This window comes from Adiantum capillus-veneris, chromosome 13 (assembly GCF_014529385.1).
Source record: "Adiantum capillus-veneris isolate H3 chromosome 13, ASM1452938v2, whole genome shotgun sequence".
Taxonomy (NCBI): Eukaryota; Viridiplantae; Streptophyta; class Polypodiopsida; order Polypodiales; family Pteridaceae; genus Adiantum; species Adiantum capillus-veneris.
This window is the reverse complement of record NC_140943.1, coordinates 17,304,521-17,321,445: the sequence shown is the minus strand read 5'-3', so window position 1 is coordinate 17,321,445 and position 16,925 is coordinate 17,304,521. Positions and strand designations below refer to the sequence as shown.

At 47.4% G+C, this 16,925-nt stretch overlaps 1 protein-coding gene across 3 annotated transcripts in view; it reads left to right on the top strand.

Moving 5' to 3' along the window:
- The window catches only part of TOP3A (topoisomerase 3alpha), a 222,178-nt gene extending 205,533 nt beyond the window's left edge, over window positions 1–16,645 (top strand). For 2 of the 3 annotated variants that reach the window (XM_086526458.1, XM_086526460.1), the window contains 9 exons: window positions 12,032–12,084; window positions 12,988–13,084; window positions 14,965–15,003; window positions 15,141–15,219; window positions 15,399–15,470; window positions 15,661–15,735; window positions 15,818–15,925; window positions 16,042–16,153; window positions 16,231–16,645. In XM_086526458.1, the coding sequence (XP_086382584.1) occupies window positions 12,032–12,084; window positions 12,988–13,084; window positions 14,965–15,003; window positions 15,141–15,219; window positions 15,399–15,470; window positions 15,661–15,735; window positions 15,818–15,925; window positions 16,042–16,153; window positions 16,231–16,510 (915 nt within the window). In that variant the 3' untranslated portion in view covers window positions 16,511–16,645. The remainder of the gene's footprint in view (window positions 1–12,031; window positions 12,085–12,987; window positions 13,085–14,964; window positions 15,004–15,140; window positions 15,220–15,398; window positions 15,471–15,660; window positions 15,736–15,817; window positions 15,926–16,041; window positions 16,154–16,230) is intronic. The other variant, XM_086526459.1, reaches the window with a different exon arrangement.
- Window positions 16,646–16,925: the final 280 nt, after the last annotated feature.

Sequence of the window (16,925 nt, the reverse complement as noted above, 5' to 3'; positions counted from 1 at the left end):
AGAAGACTCTTGCTGAAGTGTAGACCCTTGTCTTTGGTTGAGGGACATCATCTCTACAAATCTGGGCCAGATGGTGTGCTACGCGCAGGTGTGTCTCTCCTCATGAAGTAGACCACACTCTGGAAGATGCACACAGTGGTCCTATAGGTGGCCGTTACCCTGGTCACATCACGGCGCAAAAAATCTTACAAACAAGCTTATGGTGGCCCTATATATTCAAAGATCCTATTGCTCATGTCAAAAGTTGTGATGTCTATAAGCGATGTGCGCCCAAGCCTAGCAAGCAATCCAATCGCCCTCTGCAAGTATCTACGGCGTGGTTGCCCTTTGAGCGATGGGGCTTGGACTTTGTTGGTCCAATCACTCCACCTGCTCAACCTGGCAATGGTAAGTATCTCCTAGTAGCAACGGATTATGCAACAAAGTGGGCCGAGGCGGTGGCTACCATTGACTGTACAGCCGTCAATGTCACAAAATCTTTGTATGAAAATATTTTTTGCAGGTTTGGGAGCCCTTTGGAAATCACCAATGATCGAGGTAGTCATTTCGTCAACGACCTATTCTCCACACTCCTCAGGAACTACACGATTTTTCATCACAAATCTTGCTCTTACTATCCTAGAGCAAATGGGCAAGCTGAGAGCACTAACAAAGTGCTAATCACGCTTCTCAAGAAAGCTTATCACCTACATTCAGCTTCTTGGGCTCGGGCTATCCTCGGCACAGTTTGGGCTTATCGCACCTCCTTCAAGGCAACCGCAAACTACTTCCCATTCCAGCTAGCTTTTGGTCTTGAAGCAATTGCACCATATGAGTTCAACTTAGGTTCAGCAAGAGTGGGAAGTGTTCGCATCACAAGGGCTGTTGCTTCCACAAACCTCTCTCGTCTCTTACAGTTAGAAGAAAGCAGGATGTTAGCTTCACATGCTCTCCAAGCCGAGCAACTTCGTCGCAAAGCGTGGCATGATCGCCATCTCAGGAAACCAAAAATAACACAGGGAACACTGGTGCTACTCTATCAAGCTAAATATCTGAAAATAGCTAAAAAGCTGGTCGTAGCCTGTAGCGCGAATAATGTGTCGTGCTCTCTACAGTGTGGGTGCCCCTCAGTGCAATGTGCGTGACAATCTCACTCAACAGATGGAAACTCACTCAAACAAAATGAAACACAGAAACGATGGATAACAACAGAACAACAGAGACACAACAGTGGACCAGAACATGTGGACTCGACTATTTCAAAGAACCATGTACAGACTCTGGCGTGGCAGCTCCAGCCCAGGACTCACAGGTACAAATGGGGGTGTCGAGGCTTAGATGTGCAGGGATGGTGAAGCAGTGCTCTATGCAAGACTCGCTGCTCTCGACGACGATGCTAGACCAAAGGTGAAGCCCATGATGATAATGACCCAACGGCTCATAAATGTCAGCCACCTAAGCCAATCTCCAAAGTGAGTGGTGGTGGTGACCTGGCCACGATGTCCACTAGACCACCCTCCGTATCTTGCCACGTGTCACTGCCCAGCCCAGCCCACAGAGTCGTCCAGAGTCCGACTAGTGTGAACCAGGCCAAACGAACCGTACTCACTGAGTGTCCTGTGAAAGTGACACTGTAGCCTGCTACAGGTTGCCCGCCACAAGACCGCTCACCGTCTCGATGAGAGGAAATATTGAAAAACTAGGAGATACTGAAAAATGTGAAATAAAACCAATCGGTACTGCATGTACATCTTTCTTGAAGCAAGTGCTTGGCCCACCCATGCAATAAATGATTACAGCTGGCAAGAGAATTCAACTTTGGAGGAGGAGGTTTCTTTGCTCGATCACAACACAGGACGGCGGATTCTTATGCAGAGATGATGACAAAGAATTTAAAGAAGTTCCAAGTAGAGTGTGAAGAGCTGCAGCAAACTCTTGGCACTTCTCAAGCTGAAAACCAATGAAGTGTAGTCACTCTAAAGGAGGCGTGTGAGAGGCTCTTGAAGGAGTTGCAGAGGCCAGTCGTAGTTGTTGAGGAAGAGCATGAAGGGTTCACGAAGCAGATTGAAATGCAAACTTCTTGACACGAAGCAGAATGAACGCAGACTCCTTGACGAGAATTTTTAGGTTGCAAAGGGAGCTTGAGGCTACTGAAGATGATCCGGTTTCTTGTTTTTGATACCTACTCTGTGGGTTCTGAAGATGGAAGAATCAAGTTCAGTGACTCAGGAGATTCAATTAAATGCAAAACTTCTGGCTGATCCATCTCCAGTAACATGCCGGTAACTTTTCCTGCGTGATCTGTTCTAAATGATCTACAAGTGGATACAGCTTCTCGCCCAACATCAATCTCTGTTGTTGAGGAGGAGCTGATGCTAAGGCTGATGCCAAAGTAGCCATTCCTAGACGTTTGAGAGTAGCGTAGTGGCCGGTTCCGCCACGAGAAATCATTTGTTGAGGCAGAAGCGGTTGTTGCTGAGGCTAGGTTTATTAGATAGGGCAGGGGCGAGGGGGAAGGGGCGAGGGGCTAGGGGCTAGGGGCTAGGGACTAGAGGCTAGGGGCTAGGGACTAGAGGCTAGAGGCTAGGGGCGAGGGGCTAGGGACTAGGGACTAGGGGCTAGGTACGAGGGACAAGGGGCTAGGGACGAGGGACTAGAGGCTAGAGGCTAGGGGCGAGGGACTAGGGACCAAGGACCAGGGACTAGGGGCTAGGAGCGAGGGACCAAGGACGAAGGACTAGGGGCTAGGGGCGAGGGGCTAGGGACTAGGGGCGAGGGGCTAGGGACTAGAGGGTAGGGGCTAGGGACTAGGGGCTAGGGACAAGGGGCTAGGGGCGAGGGGCGAGGGGATGGGAAAGGGTGAGGGCGAGGGCAAGGGGAAAGGGGGAAGGTTAGGGCGAGGGCAAGGGTAGGGGCGAGGGCGAGGGGGAGGGTAGGGGGAGGGATTAGCTCGAGGGTGAGGGTAGGGGCGAGGGTGAGGGGAAGATGGGAAGGGTAGGGTGATGGGTAGGGTGCAAATAAAGAGCACGCAGCTATCATGAGCAAGAGAGATATCATGATCTTGGAATTCATCTTGCAGGACGGGTTCGGTGAAGGGAGTTTGCTAGACACAGAGGAGAGCTTTGTTTTGGTCCGAGAAGCAGACACCAAGGGGTTGATGTTTGAAGGGGGGTGAACTGCTGTAGAAGAGATTTCTTACTGCTTTTATGCTTCTTCATAGGCTCAGGTGGCACATTAGATTGAGTTGTTGTGGAATCATTTGAAGAGGGCGTTCCTTCAGGCAAAGAGTGAATAGAGACTCCATAACAAGGCATAGATTTGGTAGCCTCCAACCACTCCAGTAGATCTTCGTCTGACCCTTCAGGTGTAGTAGGTTGTTCTTGTTCAGGGTTGGTTTCCATTGACAAAGAAACTTGCTGCACCGCTAGATCCATACCTCCTTCCAAAAGGATGGGTTGCATCGGGGAGCCAGAAGTTTGTATCCACATTGTGTCGTTTCCCCAATCATGAAGTGCTTTAGTGTGTCGCAGCCATGGTCTTCCAATGAGCAAAGGAAATCCGTCCTCAACCAGGGGAAGACGAACCACCACAAAATCCAAGTTAAAAGTAAAGTTTTGTACCTGCAGAAGCACATTGTTCACGATGCCCATTGGGTATACTGTTCGTTGATCGGCCAATGTAACTGTGAAGGGGGCAGGGCGAGTAGGTTGTATACCTAGAGGTAACATAGTGAACTCGGGCATCAAGTTGATTCCAGATCCACCATCAACGATGACGCCGGATAGTTGGTGCCCAAGAATAGATACAGTGAGATGAGGACTTTTATAATCGGTGAGGGGAGCAGTTGGATAGGAAATCAAATAAGACTCTGAGGGCTGTACAGGGAGGTGCCCGCCACTAGGCCCAGCCCCCGGGTACAGAGACTGAATGACTGACAGGGTGTCACTTCTAAGTGTTGCGTCGAGCCTTAGCATGTCGTATAGTGACACCTGCTGAAAAGTATTTTTCAAGATGGCTTCTGCTGTGGGCTTGTCGCCTTCGAATTGGGCTCCCTTTGGGACCTTAATCTGTTCCAAGTCAGCCACTGCTTCCAAGAAGGCTCCATCAATGTCAGATAACAGGGAAGTTGGTTTGCTTTGAACAATTTTGAAGGACTCGTCCTTTGGGTCAGGTAGACCAGATTGAGGAACTGAGAATGGGCGAGGTGGACCTGTGGGCAGACTGAGACCAAGAGCTGCTCTTTGTGCCCGAGTAAGGACACCAACAGCCTCCTCCACTTGCAGTGGCTTAACCACATGAGTAGCAGGTGATGGTTGAGGCACGGTGTTCACAGTAATCAAATTTATCTTCGGGAAGGTGAAATCTTGCTGGTTCTGAGTCGAGCCTGAAGACGTGGATGCCCTTTGCGTGGGACAATCCTTACTGTAGCAATCCTTGGAATCAGGGCAATGACGACAAGGAGGGGACCCCTCAGGTAAAGGACACTTGCTCTGATAATGCCCATATTCTCCGCATCTGTAGCAGAGTATGGGCCGATTGGAAGGACGAAACGGGGGACGAGGTGGTTGCTGCATGGAGTTGGAGGCTGAAGTGTAGAAGCTCTGAGGGGTTGAGGTGGCATGAGCATTATAAAAACTTTGAGTCGGGAAAGTACTTGACATACCTTGGACACCAGGGGTATTGAGCAAAGGTGGCATGTAGTTGGGATGGCCGTAGTGGGAAACCATGTTGGATGCTGGTGCTAACCCCTGTTGGAGTGTAGGACCAAGACTTTGCTGTATTTTGTGCAATCCCTTTATATAGTAGCAATCCTTATCTTCATGACCTGATTTTTCGCAGAAGTGGCAATAAGAGCGAAGGGGACAGTCCTGTGGAGGGTGTCCTGAAGAGCGGCATGAACTACACCATACTATAGCCTTAGTCTCCTGCTGAGACCTGAGCTCTTCTAACTCTCTTTTAAGTTGATCATAAGCCTCTTGATGTGGAGGCTTCTCCTGCCTGAGAGAGAAGGATCTCTCTTCTTGCAGGGCCCGCTGTAACTTTAGGGCTTCCTGTTCCCTTCGTAAAGAAGTCAAGGGGTCTATTGGACTGTCCACGAGTACAAGGGGAGTATCTAACCTAGGAGAGTCAGTGAACTGCATTCTTGCTCCCTCTATTCTAGTAGCAGTAGCAACAAAGTCTTCCAGACTGGCTTCGGGACGGAGGCTTTCTGTGAGCTTTTGTTGAGAAGTCTTAGGCAGAGCCTTCTGTACCCACTTCTTCACAATGAATTCCCCTGGTTGCTGAGGCAGCTTGGCGACCAGGGACTTTGTTCTGGTCATGAGCTCTGCAAATGTCTCCTTGGGCTGGAGCAACAGGTTGGCCAACTCATCTAGAATCTTCTCTTGATAATCCCCTGGTCGGAAAGCTTCACAGAACTGTTGTCTTAACATGGTCCAAGTAGTAAAGTGGTTTTCAGCAAACTGACTGTACCATTTATCTGCAAGACCATCCAAGGTGGACGGAAAGAGCACAAGGTAGGCGTCTTCTCTATTGAGGCGACGACCTCTGCAAAGAGAAACAAACCTCCGAGCATGGTCATCAGCATCCTCTGTGGAGACCCTTGAAGGTAGGGAACTTGATGTTCACCTTGGCCAGAACACTAGTGAGCTCCTCCATGGCCTCTTGCTCTTGAGCCCGTTGCTCACTAGCTTGCTGTAACAAAATGGGGGAGAGCCTTAGCGGAGAAGGTGACCTGGAGGAGGATGTAGAACCGGTTGAAGGAATGGAGGGAGCTGTATGTGTAGGTATGGGTGATAATGTTAATATACTTCTACTGGGTACCAAAGGTTGGCGTCGTCTGTGGTAGTACTTCTGTGGGCTCAATAGTGCGCTTTGACGCTCTAATGATCGCCTTGTATGTGTCATGCAGTAACCACCACCCCAACCAAGCTTTGGGCAAGAAGAACTTCACCCGGTTGAACAGTGGACTAGACTCTACTAGACCAGGCGAGTGACTAGACGAACTGGCCTGGACCAGGACGAGAAGGACTAGACCAGGGACGACGAGGACTAGACCACGACGAGGACTGGGTGGACCAGGGCGAGAGAGGACTGGACCAGCAAGGTGAGAGACTAGACCAGCTAGATTAAGCTGTCTAGGGTGAAACTGGACCAGACCAGCACAGGCGAGACGAAGAAAAACCAGCTAGCTGCTTTACTTGTACTCAACAGAGAGTGAGACTTCAATTGAGGTCCCAGCGTGATTGCCAAAATGAGAGCACTTGTAGCGCGAATAATGTGTCGTGCTCTCTACAGTGTGGGTGCCCCTCAGTGCAATGTGCGTGACAATCTCACTCAACAGATGGAAACTCACTCAAACAGAATGAAACACAGAAACAATGGATAACAACAGAACAACAGAGACACAACAGTGGACCAGAACATGTGGACTCGACTATTTCAAAGAACCATGTACAGACTCTGGTGTGGCAGCACACTTAGCTCCAGCCCAGGACTCATAGGTACAAATGGGGTGTCGAGGCTCAGATGTGCAGGGATGGTGAAGGAGTGCTCTGTGCAAGACTCGTTGCTCTCGACGATGATGCTAGACCAAAGGTGAAGCCCATGATGATAATGACCCAACGGCTCATAAATGTCAGCCACCTAAGCCAATCTCCAAAGTGAGTGGTGGTGGTGACCTGGCCACGATGTCCACTAGACCACCGTCTGTATCCTGCCACGTGTCACTGCCTAGCCCAGCCCACAGAGTCCGGCGACTAGTGTGAACCAGGCCAGACCAACCGTACTCACTGAGTGTCCTGTGAAAGTGACACTGTAGCCTGCTACACAGCCTGGCAAGGGCCATTCAGGGTACAAGAAATTTTGCCGCAAGGAGCAATCCAGTTAGTAACTTTGGACGGTGTTCCATTGCCGCTCGTAAATGGCTCCAGAATCAAGTGCTTTTATCCCTCTAAGTAAACATCTGAGTAAATAGTCTACAGCCATTTCAGCTGAAATCGTTATGCCTAATGATGAATCTCCCATTTCTCTTCTCTCCACTACCTTCCCACCAGAACACCCGTTCTGTTACTGTCTTTGTCTCTGTTCTGTTACTGTCATTGCAACACACTCAGTCTCTCTGCTATGCCTGTAGAAGTTTCCACATTTCCTCATAAGGTACCCTTTCTCCACTGTAATTGGGATACTTGTCTTTCTCTACGTGTGAACCACATTTCTATCATGAGCATTTCTATCATCAGCGTTGTTTTAGTGTCGTTCGTACTGGAATCTCTAAAGCTTGAACTCCTCACCTGGTCTGTTTTGTGATAATTTCTCCAAGTTCCCACGTTTCTCTCTGTAGCACGGAGTTGTCTGTCTCTAGTGTCCTACCCCCCTACACTGTGCCCGTTGGCCTTCCCTTGCTGTCGTTAAGGCAAATTTGACCTCTAATTATTTCAAGACGGCTCTAGTGGCAGTCTCTTAATGGATCCCAAGCCAAAGCTTTACTGGGCTCGGCAACTTATCGTATAACCAATGTCTTGGTCGCTGCCTTGGGTGTTGTCTTCGTGGTTGTCTGTTATACAACAATGAGCCTGTGAGGCCCTCTCTTTCTCCCAACTAGCCCCTCTCTTCCAATTCGTCCCTCCTTTTTGCTTTTCCCCTCTTCCCCAATCCGCCCCATCTTCAAATTCGCCCTTTTCTCATATCTCCCAATTCGTTCCCTTCCCCCTCATCAATTCGCCCTCTCCATATTCATCCCCCTTCCCAGTCCCAATTGGTCCCCCTCCCCACTATCCCAATTCGTCCCCCTCCCCTTCACCACGCCCTCTCCAATTCATCCCCATCTCCCCTCTCCCAACTCATCCTCTTTCCCTCTCCAAATTTGCCCCCACTCCCCAATTCGGCCTACTTTTCCCCTCTTTCCAAATTCGCCCACCCCCCATTCCCAATTCGGATTTTTCCCAATTCGGCCCCCTCCCCCTCACAAATTCTCCCCCCTGTCCCAATTCGTCCCTTCCCCCCTTCCTCTGCCCAATTCGTCCCCTCCCAATTCCCAATCGCCCTCAGCCAAATTCGTCCCCTCCCAATTCCCAATTCGCTCTCAACCCAAATTCGTCCCCTCCCAATTCCCAATTCGCTCTCAGCCCAATTCTTCCCCCCCTCCCCCCTCCATTCTCCAATTCGTTCCCTTACTCTTTCTCCCTATTCACCTCTCTCCCTTCTTCCAATTTATCGCCCTCCCCCTCGTCCCTAATTCGTTCTACCCTCTACCCCTATTCGCCTCCCTCTCCCTCTCTCCCAATTCGCCCTATCCAAATTGGTTCAACTCCCAACCATCTCTCTCTTTTTCCCCTATCCATGGCTCCACCTCCGGAGACTGATCCTTCGAGTGCAGTTATAGCGACTACTACTCCTCTGGGATGATGATTGACAGTCTTTTCACCATGACAGTGCAATAGTCATTTAGTATTGCAGTTCAGTCTTTTAGCAGTTTCAATAGTTCTCTCACTGAGACGGTGAGTGGTTTTGTGGCGGGCAACCTGTAGCAGGGCTACAATGTCACTTTCACAAGACACACAATTAGTACAGTTGGTGTGGTTTGGTTCACATTGGACGGACTCTCTGGGCTGGACAGTGACACGTGGCAAGGGATACGGACGATGGTCTAGTGGACATCGTGGTTGGGTCATGAGTATCATTTTTCTTCATATCTGGTCTAGCATCATCGTCTAGAGGATAGAGTCTATGCACCCAGCACGTCTTCAGCATGCTTGCACATTTGAGCCTCGACACCCCATTGTAACTGTGAGTCGTGGGCTCGAGCTGAGTGTGCTGCCACGCAGAGTCTGTATCAGTCCTTTGAGATAGTCGAGTCATATGTTGTGGTCTATTGCTGTTGTGTCTCTGTGAGCTCAGTTGTTGTCTATTGTTCCTTTGTTTCCAGTCTGTTTTGAGTGAGATTGTCACGCACATTGCGCTGAGGAGCACCCATTGTAGAGAGCACGACACACTATCCTCGTTACAATGGACAAGAGGAGAGGAGAAGTCTGCTGCTCAGGAGACAAGTCCAAGTCAACTTGACAATCCAAGTAGCGAACTGCAGTCCTTGGGGAAATCCACCCTCACCTAGCGACATCTCAGGTGTTGGAGCACTGCCAACCCAGAAAGCAATTGTCTTCCTCCAGTTGATCAGTGCACTTGACACCCAACAAATCGCCTCAAGAGCCTGCTCACACCTGTGAAAATTGGCCTCTTGGCCCTCCAAATACAAGGCTGAGTCGTTGGCAAACTCGACATCAAGAAGCTCATCTGCTCTAAGAGGGAGCTCAAGGCCACGCAAGCCAACCTGTTGAGAAGTCAAGAATCTGCTCATCGCCTCACCATAAAACAAGAAGAGGAAGGGGGCAAGAGGGCAACCATGCCTGATCGAACGCGTGAGTAAGAAGCGCTCCCCTCGGCCCCCTACCAAGAGCACCTCACTGTGCGCACGCTTGTAGGGAGCTGACACACCTCTAATCCAAGCATCTGTGAAACCCATCCTTGCGTAGAGTGCCCTCCCAAAAGTTCCAGTCAACTCTGTCGTAGGCCTTACCAAAGTTGAGAAGGAGTATCACCAAATCCTCTTCTCGAAGACGCGTAAGGGCAGACACCTCCCAAAAAGTGAAGATGTTCTTAAGGATACTGCGCTCCTTGACAAAACCTGTCTAAGTCTCATCTATAATGCTCTCTAGTAGTGGTTGAATCCTCAAACTCAGAGCTTTTGCTAGAATTTTGTAGGATGAGTTGAGGATGGTAATGGGTCGCCGTTGCCGAATCTCATCCAAGGAGCCTCCCTCCTTGGGAATCAGGTATATCAAACCCTCACTCATGCTGTCAGGCATCTCGCCAGTCTGAAAAACGTACTGAAATGCGCTGCAAAGATCTGAACCAAGCAAGTCCCAGTACTCCAAGAAGAAGTTGGAAGTCAAACCATCCTCCCCTGGACAACTACCACGGGGGAGTGCTTTGAGGACCTCATGGAGCTCCTCCAGCTGGAGAGGAAGCTCGAGTCTTTGTCGCATATCCTCGGTAACAAGGCAAGGCATCTGTGCCCAAACCTGCTGCTCCTTGTATGCATCCTGGCGCTCTGACTGAGGCTCAGCTGACAATAGATCACGGTAGAAGTCAGTAGCATTTGTATGCATATCCTTAGGCTCTGAGGCCACTGATCTGTCACGTTTCCTCAACTGACTAACATTGGTGTGCGCATGACATGGCCCCACTGTCTCAAAAAACTCCCAATAACTCGGTCAGCCACTTGGTCCACTGAGATGCCCGTTGATGGAAGGCAAACTCATGGCGCCACTCCTTAATGCTAGGCAAAATTCGACCACATCGTCTAATGCGGCTCTCACACAGATGATGCTCCTGTAGCATAAGAAGATCAATCTCACCACCCACAAGGCATTGCTGAAGCTCGTGACGCAACCGACTCCTCTGATCATGGAGTCAGTGAGAGAAAACAGATGCTGCAACAACAACCAACCTCGCTATCTTTGAGGCCGGTTTGGATGGGGAGTAATCCGCATCCGAGCGACCTCTAGACAAGCGCGTCTGGAGTGACTGTTCCACCCAAGCCCAGGCCGAGCGTGCAGCCCATAAGGCTACATCCTCTGTCCAAGAATCCTCATGTACATATACATAGCAAGGAGGGCTCTGAGTGTCAGCAAACAAATGCACCACAATGTGCCTGTAACCTGCTACATCCGACTGCATCGCGCTGAACTTGGCTTAAGGCCAAAGTGTCTGTACCAGACCTGTCACCCCTAGGTCCCCTGTGTGGTGTGAGAACTGAGTGGCCTGGATCTTGAGCCAGTCAAGAACTGTGTGTAGGGTCCACTCTGTAGGATCCCTGCCGCACAACGGAAAAGAGAAACCTACAGCTGTATCCAAAGCCTCCGTGCCTCGAGCTACGAGAAAGAGGATGTGGACTCGAAAGCAAGCCTCCTCCAGGTCGGGAGAAGAATCACCTAGGAATCGTGTGAAGCTGTAGTCGAAGAAGTCCCATCGTCTACGAATGTCACAATTGAAGTTGCAGTGCGCGGTGACTCCAAAACCGTCCCAAACATGGAACCAATCTTGGGAAGTAAAGGGAGATACTCTCTCCTCAAGCCTGGGAAGCAAACCGAGATAGGCAAGCCGGCCTCCTCCTCAAGCACATCTGTAGAAGGTTCAAAACCATGATGCCATCGTCTGAAGTAAGCTCGAGCTGCTCGGATACTGAGCGGGCTCATGGATATCACCTTGGCCGTCATCTCTGGAGACTTGAACTCTACCTGGTAGTACCCTTTCCCAAGGATCTGGACATCGGTGATCTTGCCCACATCGGAGAGGAGACAAGCCTGTAGCAAATCTTGAACCTCACCTCAGCTGGGTCGAGTACCAATGATCTTGCGGATGACCGAGGTTGCTTGCAAGCGTTCTACCTCGGTAATCAAGCTGGCTTGCTCTTCTGGCGAGAGAGCAAGTCGAAGGGTCGGCTCCGCGGTGTCGGGCGAGGGGGCTTCTGTAGAGTCCCTCTGAGGTGGAGTAGGGGCCGCCATTGTGTGTCTGTTTCTAATAAAAAAGAGGGCGAAGGCGAATGGCAGAGGTGTAGGCGCAAATGCTGGTGCAGTGAAGACAGTTCACGAGCTATGTGAAGGGGGGGGGGGGGGGGGGGGGGGGGGGGGGGCTGGATGGAGCTGGGGCAGCACGTAGGCAGGCTGGACAGAGTGCAGCAGGAGCTGGCGTGCAGCGCAAGGGAGGAGGGGGGAGGAGTGAGCGATGGCTAGGGGGGGATGCAGGTGCATGCACAGGGGGGGAAGCGTGAGCAGCAGCGAGCTGTGTGTCAAGATCGTATCTTTCTTTCAGTCTTTTATGTCAAGAAGTTTTTCAATCCCTGCATCGTGAATGGTGTTTAATTAGAATCTCTTGGCCATCTCTGGCTGCTTCAGATCTGGCCAATCAAAAGCTTTGGCTGATTTCTGAAAGTATGGGGCGAGCATGCTCTTTTTCTGAAAGTTAAACTAGTGTGTTTCTCATCTGAGTGCAGGCCAAATCACATAAAGCAAAAATGTTTGAAGCCATGGAGTTCTTCTTTGAAAGGTGACTGTTTTCTTTAACATGGTCAAAGAAACCTTAGATTACCCTAGGTACATAACAGAAATTAACATTTTCACATTTGCAAGTCTCTTTTGCCCTTCGTATAATGACCAGGTTAAGTGCATCAAAAGGAGCCTTTCAGATTTTACTGAGGAACTAGTACTATGATATTTTTGTTTTTTACGTCCATATCTTATCAATATAGCCTTAAAAGGAGCCTTTCAGATTTTCCTGAGGAACTAGTACTATGATATTTTTGTTGGTTATGTCCATATCTTATCAATATAGCCTTATCTTTTACGATATCGGGAAGAGGATGGCTTTTATGTTGGGAAAGGTCACCAGCATGATTCAAATTACACAGTTTTTTCCTGATTAGTATGTGCTAAAATGCGATGCTCATCTTCAGATGGTAACTTTCTGCACCCCAATCATTCTGAGAAACTTCCTATATCTCTAACTGCTGTCTCACTACCAACTTAATTACTAAAATAAACAGATTTTACTGGATATGTTTTACAGCTGCGATGAAATATCACCATTATATCTCGTGCATTGCTTAATTACTAAAATAGAAAGATTTAGCTGTGTATGTCTGCCAGCCGCGACAACGTATCACAAGGATATCTGCTTTGATATTGTTATAATTTTCTCTCAGGTGATGCGTATTTTTCAAATGGTAACTTGCTACAACCCAGTTTTTTCTAAAAACTCGCTATCCCTCTAATTCCTTTCTCGTTCCTATCTTATCTGCATGCAAGGGCTTCACATAAGCATTACAAAGTACAAAAATAAAAGATTTAGCTATTATTTCAAACTTTAAATCTTCCTTGCCGTGATGAGATATTGCCATCATATCTGTCTTGTTTCAAAAGAAGGTTTTAAGTTCTGTTATTCCATCTTCAGGTCAAATAGACCAGTAGCTGAACAACAATTTGTTGCTGAGGTTGTGCGCAACTGTTCTGCTTGCAACAATGCAAACATGGTGCTGAGAAAGAAGCCGGTAAAATCAAAAGCAATAAAATTTTGGATCATCTATTCAATTAGCTATGTTTTTTGTTTGCCAACATCGAGCTTATGAATTATGTGTGGAGGGATGTCAGAGTTCCATTCTGCTGCAATATTTTACACAATACCATGTCAAACCCTTGTGCTAGAGAAATACAGCCTCTGTAGAGTGAACTGATCAACGACTTGGGCGTATATAGCCTAGTTGGCATCCATACATAAGGCTTGGGGAATCTTGTTCTGGAATGTGTTGACTTATAGCCTGCAAGCCAGCTTTGAAGTGATACAAGAATGCAATCTTTTTTATGTTGCAATTTTTTGGTAGTGGTTACATGGATGGCATCACTGACAAGGTTACCATGAAAGTGTTTCTCTAGCCCTAAATTGCGAAATGCCTGAAATGGCTAAAACGTCAGTGAAACAGCTAGAGATGAAACATCTGAAACCAAAAAAAAGAATTTGCACATGAAGCATGAGTAGTAGGCATTTGTTACTTGATCTTAGCAAGTAGTGTCCTAACTTGGGGTTTAATGCCAAGAAACTACTTTACTAAACCACATAGGATGAGATTGATGCCACGATGGAGGCTGCAGCCCATGAGAAAATGTATGTAATGGTTTTTATAATGACAGCCCACTTCGAAGATCAGGCTTTGGGATATATGCTACCAGATGGCTCTACTTATTCACTTATTTGTTTCAGTTTTTAGCATTTTTACCTAAGTCATTTGTATTGGACAATTGGATGACAGTGGTGTACTTTGTTGGTCTCATAGGACGTTTAGGCCTTTTGCAGACATACATAAACATTATTCTGTCTCTTTGCTTGCTTCAGCCAGGCTATTCGTTGTTGAATTGGAGAACATTGTACAGTTCGACTTGCTTGTGACTACAAGCTCCATCCACAAGCTTGATATTCAAACATGTTCAACTTAAAGGAAAATTACTCTATATGTATGTAAGACTGGAAAGTAATGTATTGCAATATATATCCCACGGACTATCTGTATGCACTGTGATCTACTTGTATCTAGCTTGTGCATCTTTCTGCACAACATGCACTATATTTAGGGTTTGGTAACCATGCTTTTCTTTGTTTCCATTGATCTGCCTGCCGCCACCTTTGGAACCCCTCATGTACATGGAAATGTAATGCAGAGCCAAGCAAAGATTTGAAATACTTAGAAATCCTGAGGCATTGCATATATTTAGGAAGTATAGAAACCCTTCAAGAAATGTTATTGATTTTTGTATCAAAGCATAGTCTCACTCTACGCAGGAAAGAGGGTTTGAAAGGAGATGCTTATGTATAAATGAAGACCCACAAATGTGGCATAGAAAAATGCTTTTAAGCATTGCAATAGGGCTGGTTATGTAGAGCAAGATAATTTCAAGAGAAGGGTGGATTGTGTGGTCTTGACAAGATTGGATCAGAGGATTAAGAGCAAGCATTCTAGATCAAAAATTAATGTACACTGGAAATCTACTTTTCTTGTTTTTAAAGGAGATCCGAAAATCGGGGATCTTGCAGCACCACACTAAAGCAGTGAAACAGTCTCTACCAAGAAAGACACCCAAGGATCAAGCTCGCAAGTCCTTGTAGATATAACAGGGAACTAACCTTTGAGGAAGAATCAGAGGTTGCCACAGCTAGAAGTGGCTGTGCCATCTGTAATTTGTAAAGAACTTGTATCAGTTTAGACTACTTCCATTTTGTGAGCACTATGCTACATCTCTGGTTGGTACTTCTTGGTGATTTTATGTCATTTAATGGAGTAGACTTCTCTAGAGTGTACACTTTGTTCAAGCTCTCAGTTTCCCTTGGGCTTTTTTGGCACACAGCTAACTTATTGTTTATGATTGCAATTTTTTCTAGGATGGAAAGTTTATGGTTGGATGCCTTAATTTTCCTCAGGTACGTTTGAGGAATCAATTTATATCATTTTCAAGTTAGCACGCTTATTTGCCTCAGTAAAGGTTGGCTAGCATGTAGTTGTTGACACATTGAATGGCATAAATGAAAAATTTCTTTGTGAATGTGGCATAAAACAGTGCAGGAATGCCGTTTGGTTACCAAATGCATTGTTGGAAGCATCGGTTTCAGCTGAGATCTGCAGTAGATGTGGGCCAGGTACAATTCATTTACAAATTGAAAAGCCTCTTCTGCAAAAATCTAGAAAATAAAGATAAAGGGATTTAGAATGCCTCAATTCCTCAAATTCTCTGAAGGAAAAACCACCAAGTTGAAATAAACAATTTCCAAGTGTGCCACTAAACCACACTGACATAACTCTTATGGACTTTGTGTAGGAACTGTCTACAGGATAAACTTTAAATTTAAGCAAGGGGAAATACCCCCACAATATTCTACCGAGTACATAGGTAGACTTCGCAATTTTGACTTTAAACTTCTCATTTCTCTGGTGAATTGTGTACAATCCTGAAGCCTGCTCTAAGTTCTGGAGATTTAGCAGCCTGTAATGTGTCCATTTCTAAAGATTTGCAGCTTAAATGGACAATCTGTGCTCCCACTAACCTGTAGTAATCAATGCTTAATCCTTTTCTTTTGCAGGTTGTGTGGGGGGCTGTGATCCTGTATTGAAGGAGTTGATTGAAATATGTGGAACTGGGACACGAAGCCAGCCAGGTCAAACCATCCACTCATTAACATATTCGGACTACTATAGTACCCTTATCAAGCAATGATTGAGGCATGAATGTTGTTGCAGGGGGAAGGCAAGCTGGAAACAGAGGCCCCAGCAATGCCCAAACCAACTCCAGGTCTGACCCAAGAGGAGTCCCTCATCCAGACCAACATCCAGCACCAAATTTGTCAGGTGAGTCACATGAGATATTATGAATGCCTTTTCTTGAGTTGGGCTTACATGCATGTTGTTGCTATGGAAATTCTTCACATTCATGTAAGGGTTGATGCTTTTGTGATTGTGTAAAGATGCCGTGATGTGCCATTGTCAGCAAGTATGCTCCTTGCTCACAGCACAGACAGAGAGTAACCGTGGAAGGCGCTTTTATCGATGTTCATCCAACAGTTGCGACTTCTTCTTGTGTGTGCCTGACCTTCGCTACTGCTTTATTCTTGTCCGCTATGGATTAGTTTACTGAGTCAATTTGTGTATTTAAGGTGGGAGATACCCACGTCTAGCCATGCAAGTGCAGTTGACAACTTTCCAACAAACACAGGCCGTGCTGGTCAAGAGCAGCGACGAATAAATATGCAGCCAAGGGCGGGGAGGAATGGCCAAGCCTCTAGAGGAAGGACACGTGCAGGCCGTCGGGAGACCAGGGCCGAGAATGGTGGAGCATTTGTTCGGGCCACTGGTGAAGCCATCTCTCCAAACAGTTGTTTTGTATGTGGGGAGACCTCACATTGGGCTAACAGCTGCCCCAACCGGAACACGTAGGGTTTGCGTGGTCCTGGTTGGTGGTGAGCAGTACTGGTAGATGGATGTCTCGATGTTTCCAATGGCCACAACTTGGTCTAGATAAAGCTAGAATCCTGGATGTCCTTGTGAAATAGCCCTGTCCCTTACAAAGGAGAATCAAAGGATGGAACAACAGCATCTGACAAAACTTCAATGCCTACATAAAAGAGACAGAAGGGGATGTCATCTTTGAAGTAAAAGCTTTGCTCTGTAGCACTCATGGGCTCACTGGGAGCCTGATCTTTGAAGAATTTGCTTTGCTCTGCGGCTTGTTCTGTCTCTTCCAATTCTCCTGTTTTTGTTGAGGGCAGCTTCATTGAAAGTGTTGAAGGAGAATCTTGGAGAGATGCTGCTGGAAATGTCTTTTGTTGGTGAAGTTGCCCTCCATTAGCTG